This window comes from Podarcis tiliguerta (assembly GCF_965153285.1).
Source record: "Podarcis tiliguerta genome assembly, chromosome: 16".
NCBI classification, from domain to species: domain Eukaryota; kingdom Metazoa; phylum Chordata; class Lepidosauria; order Squamata; family Lacertidae; genus Podarcis; species Podarcis tiliguerta.
The window spans coordinates 26,466,197-26,486,309 of record NC_139549.1 but is presented as its reverse complement, the minus strand read 5'-3'; the positions used below and the strand labels follow the sequence as shown (position 1 = coordinate 26,486,309).

Sequence of the window (20,113 nt, the reverse complement as noted above, 5' to 3'; positions counted from 1 at the left end):
TTGTAAAAGGTTCCCATTCTTTTTCAAAATCACTATTGTCCTTTTAACGCAGTTTATCCATTAACTTTGCCAACTCTGCATATTTCATCAACTTTTGTTGCCATTGTTCTTTTGATGGTATTTCTCCAGTCTTCCAGTTTTGTGCTATTAAGATTCTTGCTGCTGTTGTAGCATACATGAATAATGTCCATTTTTCTTTTGGCAGCTCTTGTCCTAAAATACCTAACAGAAAAGCTTCTGGTTTTTTACAAATGTTATTTTAAACATTTTTTTCAATTCATTTTATATCATTTCCCATTTTTTAAAAATAATCTTACAATCCCACCACATATGGTAAAATGTACCTTCCCCTTCTTTACACCTCCAACAGTTCTTTTATTCTGTTTTATACATTTTTGCCAATTTTGTTGGTGTCACATACCACCTATACATCATCTTCATATAGTTCTCTTTCAACAATATACAATCCGTAAATTTCAAATTCACTTTCCAAAGCCTTATCCAATCCTCAAATTGTATATTGTGACCTATATCCTGTGTCCACTTAATCATTAACTTCTTCATCTTTAGTTTCCCATTCCAAAAGTATATTATACGCCTTCTTTAATAATTTGGACTTATCATCTATAACATCCTTTTGCAATTTGGAAACTCTGTAAGTGAATCCTCCCTTGTTATCCTCTTTGAAGATTTCATTTAATTGTCTGTGGGTCTCAGGGATATTTCTGACCATGAGCTCCATGGTGTAATTTTGGCTGCAGTTGCCAGGCATGCAGAAGCGGCTACTTCAGCTTCTGGTGATGAAATGACTGCTGAAAATGTCCTTGCTCGAGGGCCGTCAGAAGGGCGTGCGCAGTTGAGTTCACAAATGGTTTCTGGCGTTCCAGTTAGTGTCTGCTGCAGCTACAGTTTTACTGTAGCACGTACAGAATGGTTGAACCTTATGCACAATTAACTTGTGGGATTTCAGCTGATGCAGTTAACCTTGCGCGGGAAAGGAGTTTTAGCTCTCTTCCTTGCTAGAGGGGCAAGACCCACTGAGCATGCCGGTTCTGGGATGCTCTTGTGAGATCTCGTGGGACCGTCAAAGTTCCCATGAGATTTCACATGACCATCCCTGGCCGTCCGTAGTTGGTTCTGTGTCCTTCCAGCCCACCGACCCATTATCAAATTAATTTTTATATGATATTAAATCTGCTTGAAGTGCGGTCAAATTTAACCAGAGCCGTCTCTCTCCATCTCCTTTCACAGAGGTTGATCCTTTTTTCTTTTTTAAAAAAATCTACCTTCACTGCACTTGCTCTGATGTCTGGTAGCTAATGCAGGGCAACTTTTCCAATGGGAACTTGGTTGTCCTCAATATCATAACCCACTTAGAAGCAGCAGGGAGGCACTGTGATGATTCTGAGGGTTTCTGCGGAGCTGGCCCTACTGTTGGGCAATGGCCTCAAGTTGCGGGTGCTGCAGAGAGAACGTGTTTGAGACCAGAGCTGTGTGTGTCCTGCAGCCCTTAAGCTAGCCTGCTCCTCTTAGGGAGAGAATTGCAGAGAGCTCTACAATTCCATTATTATTATTATTATTATTATTATTATTATTATTATTAGTTGTTTGCCAAGTGACTTACAACAACAAAAAATAATACAACAACAACAACAACTTATACTCCGTCAACAACAACAACTTATACTCCATCCATCTGGCCGGACCTCCCCAGCCACTCTGGGCAGCTACTAACAGAATATTAAAAACATGATAAAACATAAAACATTAAAAACTTCCCTAAACAGGGCTGCCTTCAGATGTCTTCTAAAAGTCAGATACTTCTTTATCTCCTTGAAATTGTGATGGGAGGGCATTCCACAGGGTGGGCGCCAGTACAGAAAAGGCCCTCTGCCTGGTTCCCTGTAACCTCACTTCTTGCAGTGAGGGAACCGCCAGAATGGCGGTTTCTATGGAGAAATTATCGGAATCCTTTGGCGTTGAAATCGCATGTGTTAGAGGGAATTATAGGGACAGAACTACCTAAAATATATAGAAACTTATTCATGTATGCAACTACAGCAGCAAGAATGTTACTTGCCCCAAAATGGAAAGAAGCAGAAGTCCCGGCAAAGGAAGAATGGATACAAAAACTTACGGAATATGCAGGAATGGCGAAACTCACCGGACGAATAAGAACTTGAGATAACAAATTTTTAAATAAAAGAATGGAAATGGTTTATTGAATATTTACAGATAAATTATAAACAGATAAAAACTTTGGCAGGATTATTGTAATAACCTGTAGTTTTATAAGAGTACAGTGGTACCTCAGGTTAAGTACTTAATTCGTTCCGGAGGTCTGTACTTAACCTGAAACTGTTCTTAACCTGAAGCACCACTTTAGCTAATGGGGCCTCCTGTTGTCACTGCACCGCCGGAGCACGATTTCTGTTCTCATCCTGAAGCAAAGTTCTTAACCCGAGGTAATATTTCTGGGTTAGTGGAGTCTGTAACCTGAAGCGTATGTAACCTGAAGCGTATGTAACTCGAGGTACCACTGTATGTATTTAAAGAAGATGAATAAATGAGCAAATTAAGTTAATTTGGGTATGCAGAAGATATTAAAAATGAATTTAAAGAACTGCAGAAAGAGGGGGAAGGAAGTTGAGTTTTGAAATGTTAAAATGATTGTAAAATTAGTGAAATGTATAAACCTGAAAAGCATAATTTTTAATTTTTGAAAAAAAGTGCAATTTCAACCAGCCAGCCTTCAAGACTGAAATTGCAAGAGTTAGATGTGTGCAATATGCGATTGTACAGTACCTTTAAATGGCAACAAATTCCCACTTGTGCCATTTATTACTCTGTTTTTGCCACAGCCATATGAGAGCCATTGCCGGCCGTGTGGATTTGCTGATACCTCAGGCTGTTTCTGCTCCCGATGTGTTTCCAGCTTCTGGCTTAGCCTTTGCTTTTTCCTTGGGGGGGCACCTGCAGTTAAAGTGGAAGCAAGGAGCAACAGCTCCTTGCTTCAATACCTAGACAGACCTGGTCATCCTCTCAGTCCATGTGGAGCCCCAGGCAAGGAGGGGGCGGCCGAGGAGACCTGAGTCCTGGGCATCAAAAGGAACACAAGTGAACAACACAAGCAACGCTGACACCAAACTCTACATACATTAAACATAATAGAAACACCGCCACCCGACCCCACCCCCATTCATCTTCCCTCTCTCCACCCCCCCTTTCTTTTTTCTTTTTTTTCTTCTCCCCCTAATGCCTCAACAAATGAAACGGATTTGTAAAAATGTTACATGGGGGGAAAAATACGAGGCATTACACTTACTTCTGTAAAACAAGAAAATCCTTAATAAAATATATTTTTTAAAAAAGTAAAACTCCTCTGGCTGGCTTTGCAAGGTGGGGTGAGGTGGGGAGGGCCAAAGGTGAAGGGGTTGTCTTTACCTAGCTCCTCCTGGCAGTTTGAGGCATTTGGAGGCATTCAGGAGATCTGAATGGAGATTGGCCAACTATTGACAACAGATTTGGTGTGCCCAATGAAATTAAGAAGAGGTTAATAGGTCAGAGGGACGCGGGTGGCACTGTGGGTTAAACCACAGAGCCTAGGGCTTGCCAATCAGAAGGTCGGTGGTTCGAATCCTTGCAACGGGGTGAACTCCCATTGCTTGGTCCCTGCTGCTGCCAACCTAGCAGTTCGAAAGCACGTCAAAGTGCAAATAGATAAATAGGTACCACTCAAGCGGGAAGGTAAACAACGTTTCTGTGCGCTGCTCTGGTTCGACAGAAGCGGCTTAGTCATGCTGGCCACATGACCTGGAAGCTGTACGCCGGCTCCCTCGGCCAATAAAGCAAGATGAGCGCCGCAACCCCAGAGTTGGTCACGACTGGACCTAATGGTCAGGGGTCCTTTACCTTTAAATAGCTCACATGAAGAGTATTTCTCCAGTAGGAAGCAGCCTTATGCCTAATTGTAGAACGATAGACCTTCAGAGTTGGAAGGAGACTCTGAGGGTCATCTGGTCCAACCCCCTGCAATGCAGGAATCTCAACTGGAGAATCCATGACAGATGACCATCCAACCTCTGTTTTCAAAACCTCAACAGAAAGAGAGTCCACCACTTCCACTATCAGACAGTTCTCACTATCATAAAGTTCTTCCTGGTGTCTCTTTCAGAATCCCCTTCCTTGTTATTTGAATTCATTGGTTCAGGTGACCCCCTCTGGAACAGCAGAAAGCAAGCTTGCTCCATCTTCCATCCAATGGTCTTTCAGATATTTGAAGATGGTTATTGTATCACATCTCAGTCTTCTCTAGGCTAAACATCTCCAACTTCCTCAACCCTTCCTCCTAAGCTTGGTTTTCAGACCCTTGATCATCTTGATTGCCCTCCTCTGCACACCTTGCAGCTTGTCAGCATCCTTCTCAAACTGTGGTGCCCAGAACTGTACATATGACTCCAGGTGTGGTCTGGCCATCATTTGAAAAAGAAAATTAAGAGCCTCCTTGGTAGGGTCCACTAAGGTCATCCAGCCCAACCCCATCGAGATTTGATTCATGTGTGGGCACAATATTTAGGACATAATATACAAATGAAAGATTGGGAAAAGTTATGAAAGGTGGGCCTAAAATTTACGGATTGTATAACTTTGATAGAGAATTATATGAAAATGATGTATTGATGGTATATGACTCCTGCTAAACTTGCTCAAATGTATAGAACAAGCTCTAATATATGTTGGAAGTGTAAAGAGAAAGAAGAAACGTTTTACCACATGTGGTGGAATTGTAAAGCAATAAAAAACTATTGGGAAATGATCTATAATCAGATGAAAAAAAAAGTTTAAAATAACCTTTGCTAAAAAACCAGAACCTTTTCTACTAGGTATTATAGGACAAGAATTGCCAAAAGAGTTGAATAATTTATTTATGTATGCTACAACGCGGACAGGATCCTACTAGCTCAAAAATGCAATGATGACAAGATACCAACGAAAGAAGACTAGCAAGTTAAAATAATGGAATATGCAGAAATGGCGAAACTTACAGGAAGACTAAGAGACAAAGACAATAGAGAGACTAAAAAGACTAGGATCTGTTTATGTTGTACTTGCAGAAATATTGTAAAGAAATAGACTCGCTAGCAGGGTTTGAGTAAACACTTACAACTAAGAAAATAAGTATAAAAGATAAGGAACAATGATCTGGAAAGCAATTAAGTGCAAGATGTAATCTGAATGATATGGTATAAAAATGATAAGAAAATAAAAGCATTTAGTTAAAAGATTTTGAAATTAAAGTAAAATAATGTAAGCAGAAGCAGCAAATACTTAAAGAACCAGAATGGGACGTTGAGGGAAGTCGCTTGGTGGGGGATGGGGGGAGAATGGGATTTATGCATTCTTGTTGTTTTTACTTGTTTATGACTATGTTGATATAAAACTGTAAAACCCAATAAACAAATTAAAAAAGAGAGAAATTTGATTCATGTGGTAAAAAGTTCCGGCCTCCTTTGCTTTTGCCAGTTGCTGTGGAACCAGTTAAATGATGCTGTCTCCAAGGTGGCAGTTATGGAACTGTGTGAGAATGGAATGCTCAGGAATGCTTCATTCCCAGCAGCAAACTGTCGCAGCCATTACCCTCCGGAACCTTCCTTCCAGACCCTCTTGGGTGCTGCCTCTCAGTAATTTCTCGTCCCTCAGAGGCTCACAGTGAGGCACCCCCCCCAGGGCAGGGCCTTCTCTGTGGCGGCCCCTAAACGGTGGAACTCCCTCCCAAAAGAGGTACTCCTGGCACCTTCCTTACACAGCTTCCAGAGGATACTGAAGACTCACCTCTAGAACCCGGCTTCTGACAGCTGAGGTGTCTGTTTTTAGGACCCAGCTCGTTTTTACGCTTGTAAGGTAAAGGTAAAGGGACCCCTGACCTTTAGGTCCAGTCGCAGACGAGTCTGGGGTTGCGACGCTTATCTCGCTTTACTGGCCGAGGAAGCTGGCGTACAGCTTCCGGGTCATGTGGGTAGCATGACTAAACCGCTTCTGGCGAACCAGAGCAGGGCATGGAAATGCTTGTAGGTTGTTTTAATACTGCGTTTTAATGTTATATCCCAAACTGGGACCTTGGAATGAAGGGCAGCAGTTAAGAGGGGACTTGGAGTAAGCCCCAGGCCGAAAAACTCGACAATTACACAGGAGTAGTAGCCATGCAACGCCCAATTCAAAGAGGTGACATGGTAGAAGTTGTAAGAAAGGGAAATGTCACTTTTACGTAAAAACAAAGGGTCTCAGAAAATTTGAATCTGGGTAGAAGGATTGCAAACGGTGAGGTAATTGTGAATTAGAATGCTTCTACAGCGGTACCTCAATTTACGAACAGCCCTGTTTAAAAAATATTTGGTTTACAAACTCCACAAAACCGGAAGTAGTGTTCTGGTTTGCGAACTTTACCTCAGACTACAAACGGAATCCAAACGGTGGAAGGGCACCAGTGGCAGGAGGCCTCATTAGGGAAAGCGTGCCTCGGTTTAAGAACGGATTTGGTTTAAGAACGGACTTCAGGAACGGATTAAGTCCGTAAACCTGCTTTCAAAACCTCCACCACTTTCTGAAGGAGCCCCTTCCACTGTCAGACAGTTCTCACTATCATAAAGTTCTTCCTTGTGTCTCTTTCAGAATCCCCTTCCTTGTCATTTGAATTCATTGATTGGGGTGACCCCCTCTGGAACAGCAGAAAACAAGCTTGCTCCATCTTCCATGCAACAGTCTTTCAGTTATTTGAAGAAGGCTATTTTATCACATCTCAGTCTTCTCTAGGCTAAACATCCCCAACTTCCTCAACCCTTCCTCCTAAGGCTTTGTTTCCAGACCCTTGATCATCTTCATTGCCCTCCTCTGCACACCTTGCACCTTGTCAATATCCTTCTCAAACTGTGGTGCCCAGAACTGGACATATTACTCCAGGTGTGGTCTGGCCAAGGCAGAAAAGAGAGGGACCATTACTTCCTTGGATTGGGGCACCAGACCTCTGTTGATGCAGCCCAGAATAATATTAGCTTCCCCCCCCTTTTCCTCCCCCCTTTTTTTCTGCTGCTGCTGCTACTACAGCTGCATCACACTGTTGATTCATGTTAAGCTTGTGGTCCACCAAGGCCCCTAGATCCTTCTCCAGGTGTCCCCCATCTTATATTTGTGCATCTGGTTCGTCCTGCCTAGGTGAAGAACTTTACATTTGTCCCTACTGAAATTAACTCTGCTAGTTTGGGCCCAGTTCTCCAATCTATTAATGTCATTTTGAATTGTGATTCTGTCTTCTGTGGCATTAGATACCCCTCCCAGTTTGGTGTCATCTGCAAATTTGATGAGCATCCCCTCAATTCCTTCATCCAAGTCATTTAAGAAGACGTTAAACAACAACTTGCCCAGGACAGAACCCGGCGGCACCACACTTGTCACTTTTTTTCCAGGATGACGAACCATTAATGAGTACTCTGGGTTTGGTCAGTCAGCCAGGTACAAATCCACCTAACAGTTACCTCGTTCAGCCCACATTTTACCAGCTTCCTCATGAGAATATCATGAGGGAATTTGTCAAAAGCCTGACTGAAATCAAGATATACTATGTCCAGAGCATCCCTGATCCACCAAGCTTAATTCTGTCAAAGCACATATTATACCACTGAGCTATGGCCCTTCTCAAAGGGCCTTCAGGGGTGTGAATGCATGTTCAGATTCTGTTCTTTCCAAATGAATTGATCTGAATATGGTTTGCCTTGGAGTACCAGAAATTCTCAGGTAGGGTGGGCGATGGGGGGAGAGAAAAGATTAGGATTGGCTCCACTTTGACCTTGGTTCCCCCCTCCCTTGTTTTTTTGCAACAGTTAAAATGGAAGAACAATTTGAGGATGGGAACCTTGTGCAAGACCTGAAGGAAGACCCTGAGGAGCGAGACCTGGCCTCTAGCCTCCCCGATGGAACCCTCGCTCACAGCAGCCCAGAGACAGGAATTGACCTATGGATATGGGTCCCGTATTTGGAGGGTGAGGCAGAGTCCAGACAGGGTGGGGCGGATGGACTGGTTGGTTCAGAAAACATGGGGTGGGAGGGTATTTGAAGAGAGGAGTGACGCAGTCGCAGGGACTGGAGAAGGCAGAAGGGATCTACGCTTGTCCACACTTAGCCAGGTCCTGTGTTCCACCAAGGGGGCTCATCCTGGCCTTGGAAACAGATATAGGAGAAATTAAAAAAGATCTAGGTGAAATGAAAAAAGAAATGAATGAAAGGGTTAAAGGACTAGAAGAGAAATTAGACAGAATGGAAGGAAGAATGGAGGCAAATTCAAAAGTCTCAGAAACATTTGTCGGGCAGGTGAATGAGCTTACAGTACACTAAAAAAATATACAAGAAATAAAAAACAAGACTTAAGGTTAGGAGGAAGTTGCGAAGAAACTAACAAAAGAGAATAGAGAACCAAGGAAAGAATATAATAAATTTAAAAAAGAAATAGACGAGTTTAAAATCAAACAAGAAGCTACCTAGGATACACTTGCAATTCTACAAATGCAAAGTACCGTGGTACCTCGGGTTACATACGCTTCAGGTTACAGACTCCGCTAACCCATAAATATTACCTTGGGTTAAGAACTTTGCTTCAGGATGAGAACAGAAATTGTGCAGCAGCGGCACGGCAGCAGCGGCAGGCCCCATTAGCTAAAGTGGTGCTTCAGGTTAAGAACAGTTTCAGGTTAAGAACAGACCTCCAGAACGAATTAAGTTCTTAACCTGAGGTACCACTGTAGAGTGAAAATACTGAGATTTTGAGGGATACCTGAGGAATCTGGGGAAATTTTACAGAAGAAAATAATAGAGAATCTAACCACCTGGTTAGGATTACAGAAAGAGGACGTACTCAGATACACAGAAAAAATATTCAGAGTCAACTCCGGGAAAGCGAAAGCTAATAAATGGCCAGGAGATTGTATTGTAAGGTTTACTTCAAACTGGATTAAAGATAAGATACTAATGACAAGTAGAGAAATGAAATAAAAATCAATGGAAAGGAGATTATAATTTTAAAGGAAATCACACCCTGTCTGCTTAAGAAAAGAGACAAATTTCAATTTCTAGCGAAGGCATTAAAAGCTAAGTCTATTGATTTTAGATGGGAATTTCCAGAGGGAATTTCTATTTCAAAGGGAAAAGAAAACGATTTGAAACGGTAAAGGATGCTAATATCTTCTGGATAAAATACTGGAAAGAACTTGGGGGGGGGAGGGGGACACAAACAGCCCATAAATGGAGAATCCAACAACAAACGATATATCCGAACCAGAAGAAGATAGTGAATAACCTCAACTAGAGCCAGGGCTTTTTCGGCTGCGGCTCCAATCTGGTGGAACGCTCTGTCACAAGAGACTAGGGCCCTGCAGGACTTGACATCTTTCTGCAGGGCCTGCAAGACAGAGCTGTTCCGCCTGGCCTTTGGTCAGGGCGCAGCCTGACTCCCTCCTTTGGCAATCTTTACAGAACTTTAGTTTATGGTTGCCATCAATTTGATTTTAATTAATTTTTATAATGTTTTTAGAATGTTGCACTATTTTAGTGTTGTTAGCTGCCCTGAGCCCGGCTTTGGCTGGGGAGGGTGGGATATAAATTATTATTATTATTATTATTATTATTATTATTATTATTATTATTATCATCATCATCAGCTTATGAACAATGAAAACATGACTGACTGCTAAAAAAGTAGAGTAATCATTATACTTGAACCTCAACCTAAAAGATATTTCCCTCCCTCACACTAGTAAGTGAGGGAGCAGAGCAGATGCCCCTCAGTATAGCTGGAAGCTAGTTTGCAGATTTGTTTGAATCTCTTAGTAAAGTTTATTCCTGGTGTTCCCTTTTGATCCCTCTTAAAAGAATAAAGACACAAGAGACTTTCTGAGTAAAGTAACAAAAAGTTGACACATTTCAGTTTGCAATATGATCCCTGAAAGACAGACTTTGCTTGATAGTTATACAAAGAAACTGTGTGAGTTTGTTTCATATGGAGACTGAACTCGTGCTGCTGGCTGAGAGCCAGCAGAGAGCAAAATTATATTAAGATCACAAAATGGCTGCAGGAGAGCAGCGTGGCAGCAAAAGATCAGCAAGCAAGACAAGAGAAAAACAACAACCGAGAAAATGGCTGCATGACTCGGCTTTTTTATGGAGTCAGCCAGAGCCAGGCGCATCCTCCAGGTCACATAAAGGAGAAGATCCAGACCAGTGGAACAGACAGTTACACTGACTGGATGTCCCACTGCCTGTGCCCCTCTAGGCAGTGGCGTAGCAAGGTCAGGTGGTACCCGGTGCGAAAATATTTTTGTCACACCCCCACATTGAAGTTTCCCCTCCCTCCCTCCACCCTCATCAAAGAATGCCATGCAGGCAGCTATCTGACGTAGATCCCGCCTACTCCTCTTCCCTCCCGCCACCCCCGTCAAATAAAGCCACGCCCTGCCCTCCTCCAGCAGCATATATAATGGATAAAAACAACTACGCAACAATAAAAACAACCCAACAATAAAAACAGCATATATAATCAATAAAAACAACAACCCAATAACCCCCTCCCCATAATAGAACATCAAACATCAAAAACTTCCCTATACAGGGCTGCCTTCAGAAATAATAATAATTTTCAATGTTTTATGTTTTAGGGAACGGCTGGTCAAACTATTTTAATTGTTACGCTGTTTTAATTTACTTGTACATTATATATTTTAATTACGCATGTTTTATACCTGTTGTTTTGCTGTAAATTTTAATTACAGGTAGCTGTGTTTCTGCAGTCGGTTTGAGTGTTTTGTTGTTGCCCTTTCTTAAGATACTATCTCCGTCTTGCATGGGGTTGGTCTAGATGACTCTATGAGTCCCTTCCAACTCCGTGATTCCATGATTCCTTGACTGTTTTGGTATTTCTTCTTGGAATGAAAGTTGGTACCTAGATAATCAATGAACAGCAGCATGGTGCAGTTGTGTAGCTGACAGCTTTGCATGCCCTTTCTCGGTAGGACCCAGCTGGAACAGTGCCACCTTGCAAGGCCTGGAGCGGTGCCTGAGGGAGCTGCCCCAGAACCCCCCCAGCCAGCTGTGGTTGCCAACTGCCAGCTCCTCCAACAGCAGCTCCCCGGAGAGGCAGCACCCGTGGACCATGGAGGAGGTGGAGGCCCTGAGTTCAGCCCAGGAAGGTGAGCCTCTGGGGTTGCACCTCTAGCAAGGCAGTGGGAAGGGCAGGCAATGGTGGTGGAGGCAGGTGATGTCACCTGCCTTGCACCTTCTTGGTAGGGCAGGTGTACATTTAAATCGGAGCTTACTAACATGACATCAGTACCTGGAAAGCTTCTGAGCACCTACATCACCCCTTTAGTTGTGAAGGGCTGAGGAGGTTATATTTTTTTTCTCTTGGAAAGTAAATAGAGGTTTTCAGGGCGCAGATTCTATAGGGTCTGACTTTGACCCAGATCCCTTGGAAAGGTTTGGGTGCAAATAATAATAATAATAATAATAATAATAATAATAATAATAATAATTTATTTATTTATTTATTTATTTATTTATACATACCCCGCCCATCTGGCTGGGTTGCCACCTCCATGTGGCTCCCAATAGAATATGAAAAACACGATAAAGCATCAAACATTAAAAGCTTCCCTAAACAGGGCTGCCTTCAGATGTCTTCTAAAAGTCAGATACTTCTTTATCTCCTTGACATCTGATGGGAAGGTGTTCCACAGGGTGGGTGCCACTACCGAGAAGGCCCTTTGCCTGGTTCCCTGTAACTTCACTTCTAGCAGGGAGGGAACCACCAGAAGGTCCTCAGATCTAGACCTCAGTGTCCGGGCTGAACAATGGGGGTGGAGATGCTCCTTCAGGTATACAGGGACGAGGCAATTTAGGGTTTGAAAGGTCAGCACCAACACTTTGAATTGTGCTCGGAAACGTACTGGGAGCCAATGTAGGTCTTTCTGGACCAGTGTTATGTGGTCTTGGTGGCCACTCCCAGGCACCAGTCTAGCTGCTGCATTCTGGATTAGTCGTAGTTTCCGGGTCACCTTCAAAGCTAGCCCCATGTAGAGCATATTGCAGTAGTCCAAGAGGGAGATAGCCAGAGCATCTGCCACCCTGGCGAGGCAGTGCACTAGAGAACCATTGCTGCCAGCTGATGTAGTCTTTTTCAACCTTGGGTCTCCAGCTGTTGTTAGACTGCAACTCCCATCATTGCTAGCTAGCGGGTCCAGTGGTCAGGGATGATGGGAACTGTAGTCCCAAAACAGCCGAGGGCTGAGGCCTCGGAGAGGATAGGAGAGGCATCCCATCCCTCAGCGCCTTCAGTTGGAGTGTTTTTGTTCTTCCTAGACACAGGATCAAAGGTGGATTGGACTTTGTGGCAGAAGGGGATGGAGTTCAGTCCTTGGAGCGCATTGCTCTCTCCAGAGGAAGAAAGGGGGCTTCCTTCTGCCCGAGAACCAGAGCTTGTCACCATGGGCAGCCGAGCTTCATCGGCCTCCCTGCTCCCCATCCTGGAGAGATTCCTGGCCAACATTGCCATGAGCCAGCTGCTCCCCTCCAACATCCCACCTGGCGATGCCAAGAGTCCGGGCAACGTGGTACCCAGGAGATCCCGGCAAGGGATGGTTGGCTCACATCCCACAAGTAAGTGAGGCTCTGGGTAGCCCTTTATGGCGGTAGGTTTGACTCGGGACCTGCACTTTGCTATTAATTCATTCATTAGTATGCTGTTCATCCTCCATAGATCTCAGCGGGGTTCACAACATTAAAATACAAGGTAAAAACCCCAAATGTATCCAAACCAAGCCTCCTCCTCAAGCCATGCCCACCGACCCTGGCTAATGGCCCTGCAGCGGGAGAGGCGGAGCCAAGCAGAGGAGGTCCTGGAGGATCCCCCCACGGAGGTACGAAGGAGAGAGGGAACCCCACAGTCCAATTCAAAGAGGCAACATGGTAGAAATCAATAAACTGATGCCCTGCGTGGAGAGAAGGGATAGAGTTTTCTCCCCCTCCCCCACTGGCACGCAGGGATGTCCTGTGCATCTGAAGGTTGGAAGATTCTGGGGAGATAAAACAAAGTCCTTCCCACAGCACAAAGTTGAACTGTGGAACTCCCTGCCACAGGAGGCAGCGATGGCCAGCGACTTGGGTAGCTTTGAAAGAGGGCTAGACAAATTGAAGGAGGAGGAGAGGGCTGCCGGGGGCTCCTGGCCTGGATGGCTCTTTGCTGCCTCCACGTTAGGAGGCAGCAATGCCTCTGAATTACCAGTTGCTCAAAACCGCGGCAGGGGAGAGAGCTCTTGGGCTCAGGTCCTACTGCAGGGTTCACCGCAGACATCTCTTTGGTCACTGTGAGAAGAGGATGCTGGACTAGAAAGGCCATTGGCCGGACCCAGCAAACTCCTCTTCTGTTCTTACGTTTATTAAAGGTTAGGGAAAGAGTTCTATAGTCCTGGCTGTCTGGTTGGAGAGACAAAGGAGACAGCCTTGCCCCTTTCTTCTCAGGAGGCAGATCCAAGAGGACCTCTCCCCCTGGAGGTCCAGATTAAGAATAGGAAGAGGAGCAGGGAATCGTAAAGATGGATGCAACCTCAGGTTTATCCCTCTAAACATCAAAGAGATAAGAGAAATGTCAGCATAGAGAAAATGGTCCAGGGGAGCTGGGGGTCCCCCACTCCATTAACCCATCAGGGCATGTTGAATTTCTTCTGCTTCCAGCTTTCAAAAACAAGGGGTGCTAAAAAGTTGTAACATGACTTGGAAACTCAACAGATATTTTGTTTAAATTAATACAATGTAGTTTTGCTTGGTATGTAAAATGTGTGTAAAATGGCATAGAAATTAAATCATTAAAAATGATTGCCAAGTACTTGCAGTTCTAGGTTATTTTATTTTTTATTTTTTATTATTTAGCATTACCTGACATTTCCAAAACCAAAATTCTTTGGTTTTCCGAAAACGCTTCATGTGTTTCTTTGTCAAATGTAGAGTGGCCAAGCAAAACGTTGTCCAATCACAAAAGTAATAGCAGATTTGAATTCCTCACATCCCAGAAACATATTTTTAAGACCCTTCACCGAAGAAATGTACAACAGTTAAGTTTCACCTCCTAAAATGACGAACCCTGTTACTCCATGCAAACTCCTCTCAGCAAGCTGAGTTGCACCCAGATTTATTTATTTGGTTTTTCAGATTCAAACTTTACAGTCACATATCAAACATAAAAATAGGAACAAGATTCCAAGGAATCTCCTGGACTTCCCCCTTCCCCTTTGTGGATGCTACCATTAATCATTTCCTCCTGCATCTTTTATGATAATCCACATCTTTTACAGCTCCATTGTGTCCAAGATTCACCCTTAAACTGCAAGTGATATTCCAATCCTGCTGACGATTTTAACTGATTGCAATGGTTTTTAAGATAGGTTATACATTTTCCCCATCCCTTATTGAAATTTTGGTCTTCCTTACTTCTGATTCTTCCGGTCATTTTGGCCATTTCGGCATAGTCCATCAACTCGATCGGCCATTCTTCTCTGGGAGGGACTTTATCTTCTTCCCATGTAATGGAAAGAGTTACACCTGAAATTCCAGCAGGATAGCCCAAACGCTGATGCAATGCATTCCTTGATTTCTTTTGTTTCAGCAGAAGCTCCTGCAGATCCCGGCCACCGACCTGTACTAGATTCCTGGAAGGAAGAAGCGCAAGGTTTGTAAACTTGGGAAGGAGGAGGTTTGGGACAAAGGAATGGACCTGTTCTCTTGGCTGTGGTCTGTGATGCTTGTTCCACCATCGAAGAGCTCTTCCCGTCAGAAAGTCGTTTCTGTGATTGAGTCAGAATCTCTTTCCTTCTCTGTTTTCATTTGATTTTTTTTTAAATATAAACATACAACAAACAACAATTCAAAATCCAAATACCGAGATTACTCCGAATCTCCTGACTTTCCCCCATCCCTTCCATGGGTCCTAATGAAAATAATTACAACTGCATATCAATATTTATCGAAATATTTTTCCTGCTGAATTGTCCATAGTTTCCTTTACATTACAAGTGTATTAAAATCCTGCCAATGTGTTAACCTGCTTGCAGTGGTCTCGTATATAAATTACAAACTATTCCCATTCTTTTTTAAAGTTATTGTCTTCTTGATTTCTGAGCTTCCCAGTTAATTTTGCCATTTTGGCATAGTCCATCATCCTGATTTGCCATTATTCTCTGATCTGTGTTGTCTCTTCCTTCCATCTCTGGGCCAGTAGCATCCGTGTGGGTGTTGCCGCATACATAAACAACCTTTTCTGATCTTTTGGAAACTTGGTACTTGTAATTCCTAATAAGAAAGCTTCTGTTTTTTTTTAACAAAAGTTATTTTGAACCTTTTTTTCCATTTCATTATGCATCATCTCCCAATTTTTTCTTTACTACTTTACATGTCCACTACATATGATAAAAGGTGCCTTCTTTTTCTTTCCATTTACAGCAAGTATTTGTACTTGTTCTGTACATTTTTGCTAATTTAACAGGAGCCAAATACCTCTGGTACATCATTTTCATGTAGTTTTCTTTTAGTGAACAACATGCCATGAATTTCAAATCTGTTTTCCATAGCCTCTCCCAATCTGAATCCATTGATTCAGGTCCTGCCCTCTAGACCAGCAGGAATCCATCTTGTTCTATCTTCCATGGTGGGACAGCCTTTCAGATATTTGAAGACAGCTGTTTGGTGGGCTGATGGGAGTTCTAGCCCAAAACATCTGCCAGGGACCCATTTGGGACGCACGAAGGCTGACCTGTTTGCACTGCCCCTCTGGATAGCGGTGAAATTCCTGAGTCTTCTTCACCTTCATTTCCCAGCCTGGCTTGGTGCTGCTTCCCCAAACAACGGCATGGCTTGTTATTCTTCTTGTTCAGAAACAGCAGCAAAGAAGAAGCCCCTGAAAGGGGTGCTGAAGCGCCTGAAGGAACTGATTAACAGCCACCCGCCTCACATATTCCGCAGGAACCACAACAGCAGCCGGCAGTCAGCCCTGCAGCAGAAGACAAGGAAAAGGACCTGTAGGTCTCCCCATGGCCAAGGTGGGTCTGAACACAGTGCAAAAACACGCTCTGGTTTAAGGATACCCAGCAGTTCCTTCTGGTCCACCCTGGCACCTTGCTTGGACTTCCTTGCATTGCAGGGGATGGACTTGATGGCTCTTGGGGGATCCCTTCTACAATTCCATTGTTTTTGTTGTTGTTGTTGTTGTTATATCAGAAGAAGTGTGCATACACACAAAAGCTTATACCAAGAACAAACTTAGTTGGTCTTTAAGGTGCTACTGAACAATTGTTTTTTCAAAATTTTTTTAGAAGGATTCTTTTAAAGACTTTCTTAGGACAAAAAGACTTGATTCTTTTAAGGGAGTTTATTTGTAACAATCATATATATATATATATATATATATATGCAGGTTTTGGTGTCCTCGGGTGTCTTCCCGTGTAAAAGTTGGGGTGTCTAGGCGACATATATATTACTTATATATATAAGTAATATATATTACTTATTAGTTGTTTGCCAAGTGACTTACAGCAAAAAAAAATATACAACCACCACCACCACAATAACTTATTTATACCCCACCCATCTGGCCGGGTCTCCCCAGCCACTGTGGGCGGTTACCAACAGAATATTAAAAACGTGATAAAACATCAAACATTAAAAACTTCCCTAAACATCCTTCAGATGTCTTCTAAAAGTCAGATACTTCTCTATCTCCTTGACATTGTGATGGGAAGGCTTTCCACAGGGTGGGCTGGGCTCCAGTATCGAGAAGGCCCTCTGCCTGGTTCCTTGTAACGTCACTTCTTGCAGTGAGGGAACAGCCAGAAGGCCCTTGGAGCTAGACCTCAGTGTCCGGGCTGAACGATGGGGGAGGAGACGCTCCTTCAGGAATACTGGACCAAGGCTGTTTAGGGCTTGAAAGGTCAGCACCAGCACTTTGAATTGTGCTCGGAAACATACTGGGAGCCAGTGTAGGTCTTCCATGAATGGTGTTATATGGTCTCGGCAGCCATAATACCATGGAGGGCGGGGGGGCAGAGGAATGGGGGAAATCGTATAGCGTAACATTCATAGGGTGGAAAAAGCATACTATCCATATAAATAGGAGTGAACAACATTATTAATACTCAAATAATAAACGAAACTATACTCTGGTTGACTAATTAGCAAATAAACAATACCTCACCCCGAGAATGGCTTCGACTGGCCAGCTAAATCAGGTGAGGGTAGCTGATGGGTCTCAAACCCTCGGGGAGTTAGGGACCCAATTTCACCTTGGTGGTTTTTTAGGGGTGGTACTGGTAGTCTGAGATGGCCCTGATTCTTATTTCTGTGCACAGTTAAATTTGATTCAGTGGATGAAGAGCTGCCTGCCCCTAGCCCAGATAATGCTGCTGCACGAGGTGGATCCAGCCCTCCGGTTGCTCCCTCAGGTTGCTCTTCCACCTTCCAGACTGAAAGAGGCAGGAAAAGAAGCTGGTCAGAGGCAGAGGACAGGAACATCTTTGAAGTGTGTAAGCTGCGGGGTTTGTTTACGTCAAGGACATTTTTCCTGTGGCCAAATCCAGCGCCTGGCAAAAGGGGACGAGGTTCAATGGGCTCATAGCTCTAATGTAGTTAACTCTGGGTTTATCCACACTTGTGCTTCTTTTTATCCCCGGGGGAAACTGCTCTTTAGTGCTCAGTTGGAGCAAACAGCAATCTGGGTTTTCTCTGGGTTGACATCCACTCTGATTTGGTGCTGATTTAGAGTGGGTTCTCCCTGGGAAAGGAGCAGGGCGAGGGGAAAACCGTTTAGACGCAGCATTCAGATTTTTGAGTAACCAGCAATTCATATTCCCTGAGCCTCTCCCAGATCTCAAGAGAGTGTCCCGGTCTCTTAAAGGCAGGAGACTAGATCACCACAGGGGAAGGGGGATCAGCAGGGGTCTCTTGCCTTGGGACATCCCCAGTGGAGAGACCGCGGTGAAGTTTGGGCAGCAGCCACTGTAGAAAAAGTATCTGAACGCTTTGTCTCGATGTATGGATGTGAGCTTAATGTGTTATGTAAAAGGTTTTCCAAGTCTGTTTCAATGCTGTGTGAATGCATGCAAGACTTCTCATCTGTACATGCATTTGTCCTGCAAGACAACACTTTAAGCTTGGTAATAGTTTTTTAAAAACATCAGTTAAATTTGTAAGAACAGTTGAAATGCTCAGGCAGAGAGCTGTGTCATGCCTGAAGTTGGTACACAGGTTTAGGGGCGCCCCTTCCCTTAAGTGGGGTATTGGGGGGTCGGTTCTGGAGTACAGTATGATCACATTGTATGCAGAGGCTTGGTTCCAAGGGTTCTGCCTATCCAGAAAAAAACATGCATCCTCTGTACACCTTGCAGCTTGTCAACATCCTTCTCAAATTGTGGTGCCAGAACTGGACATATGACTTCAGGTGTGGTCTGGCTAAGGCAGAAGAGAGAGGGACTATGACTTCCTTGGATCAGGGCACTAGACCTCTGTTGATGCAGCCTAGAATAACATTAGCTTCTTTTTTTTTGCTGGTGCTGCTGAATCACACAGTTGACTCATGTTAAGCTTGTGGTCCACCAAGGGCCCTAGATCCTTCTCCAGGTGTCTCCCATCCTATATTTGTGTATCTGGTTCTTCCTGCCTAGGTGAAGAACTTTACATTTGTCCCTATTAATTCTGTTAGTTTAGGCCCAGTTCTCCAAGCTGTTAATGTAATTTTGAATTCTGATTGCGTCTTTCTGTGGCATTAATTAGCTACCCCTCCCAGTTTGGTGTCATCTGCAAATTTGATGAGCATCCCCTCAATTCTTCATCCAAGTCATTTATAAAGACGTTAAACAACAACTTGCCCAGGACAGAACCCTGCGGCACCACACTTGTCACTTTTTTCCAGGATGACGAGGGACCATTAATGCGTACTCTGGGTTTGGTCAGTCAACCAGCTACAAATCCACCTAACAGTTACCTCATTCAGCCCACATTTTACCAGCTTCCTCATGAGAACAGCATGAGGGACTTTATCAAAAGCCTGACTGAAATCAAGATACACTACATCCAGAGCATCCCTCTGATCCACCAAGCTTAACTCTGTCAAAGCAGAGCTATGTCCCTTCTCAAAGGGCCTTCAGGGGTGTGAATGTATGTTTGGATTCTGTTCCTCCTAAAGGAATTGATCTGAATATGGTTTGCCTTGGAGTACTGGAAATTCTCAGGCAGGGTGGGAGGTGGGGGGAAAGAAAAGATGAGAGCTGGCTCCACTTTGACCTTGGTTCCTCCCCCCCCCCCCCTTGTTTCTTTGCAACAGTTAAAATGGAAGAACCATCTGAGGACAGGAACCTTGTGCAAGCCCTGAATGAAGCCCCTGAGGAGGAGCGAGCCCTGGCCCCTAGCCTTCATTTGGCTGTGGAAGAAATGAAGGGACAAAACTTAATTTGGACACAAATGAGAAGTTATTAAACATTTTCCTTATGTGGGTTTGAGTCTTCCTAGAGGTTCACGTATCCCGTTTGAAAGGAAAAATTATTTCCTGGAATAAATCTGTCAGGAATGATGTTCCTATAATGCATAGGTATGTACACACAAAACCAAACCTGATAAATCAATAAAAATCTATTAACAACAACGACAACAACGAGACAATTCAGAGTGGGAGAACTCTGAAATTTAGCTGTGGAAAGAATTTTGCATGTTATATTTGGAACTTGGCAACCTTTTTTGCATTGTTGATGGTTCAGAACTTAACCATGGAGGCCAACAGAGGCCAACCAGAGAATATTAAGAAGCAAAGCAGCTAGTAAGCCTGATCTTTATTAAAGCTGTTGCAACAGGGTGCTCCCCCACACGCAGGAGGGAAGAGGAGACTCAGAGCAAAGGTGTGCAAGCCCTTATATAGATTGCCAAGGAAAACACGGTGACAGCCTCTCCCAGGATCTTCTCCCCAGGCACCAGGTTCCTTCAAGTGGAACTAAAGTGGTTTCCTGCTGGTCTTCAGCCTCAAATGCAGTGAAGTAATAGGAGC

At 43.8% G+C, this 20,113-nt stretch overlaps 1 protein-coding gene across 5 annotated transcripts; it reads left to right on the top strand.

The window, feature by feature from the left end:
- Nucleotides 1-5,569: 5,569 nt before the first annotated feature.
- Nucleotides 5,570-19,565, top strand: LOC310666646 (uncharacterized protein). 5 transcript variants are annotated; one of them, XM_083417829.1, is made up of 8 exons: nucleotides 5,570-5,681; nucleotides 7,875-8,033; nucleotides 11,052-11,228; nucleotides 12,397-12,693; nucleotides 14,699-14,758; nucleotides 15,960-16,124; nucleotides 17,430-17,603; nucleotides 19,400-19,565. In XM_083417829.1, the coding sequence occupies exons 1-8, from the start codon at nucleotides 5,585-5,587 to the stop codon at nucleotides 19,549-19,551; spliced, it is 1,281 nt and encodes a 426-aa protein (XP_083273955.1). In that variant the 5' UTR covers nucleotides 5,570-5,584; the 3' UTR covers nucleotides 19,552-19,565. The 5 variants fall into 5 exon arrangements, with proteins under 5 accessions (XP_083273955.1, XP_083273957.1, XP_083273954.1 ...); XM_083417831.1 differs by having other exon boundaries at nucleotides 14,696-14,758; nucleotides 17,430-17,599; XM_083417828.1 differs by having other exon boundaries at nucleotides 14,696-14,758.
- Nucleotides 19,566-20,113: the final 548 nt, after the last annotated feature.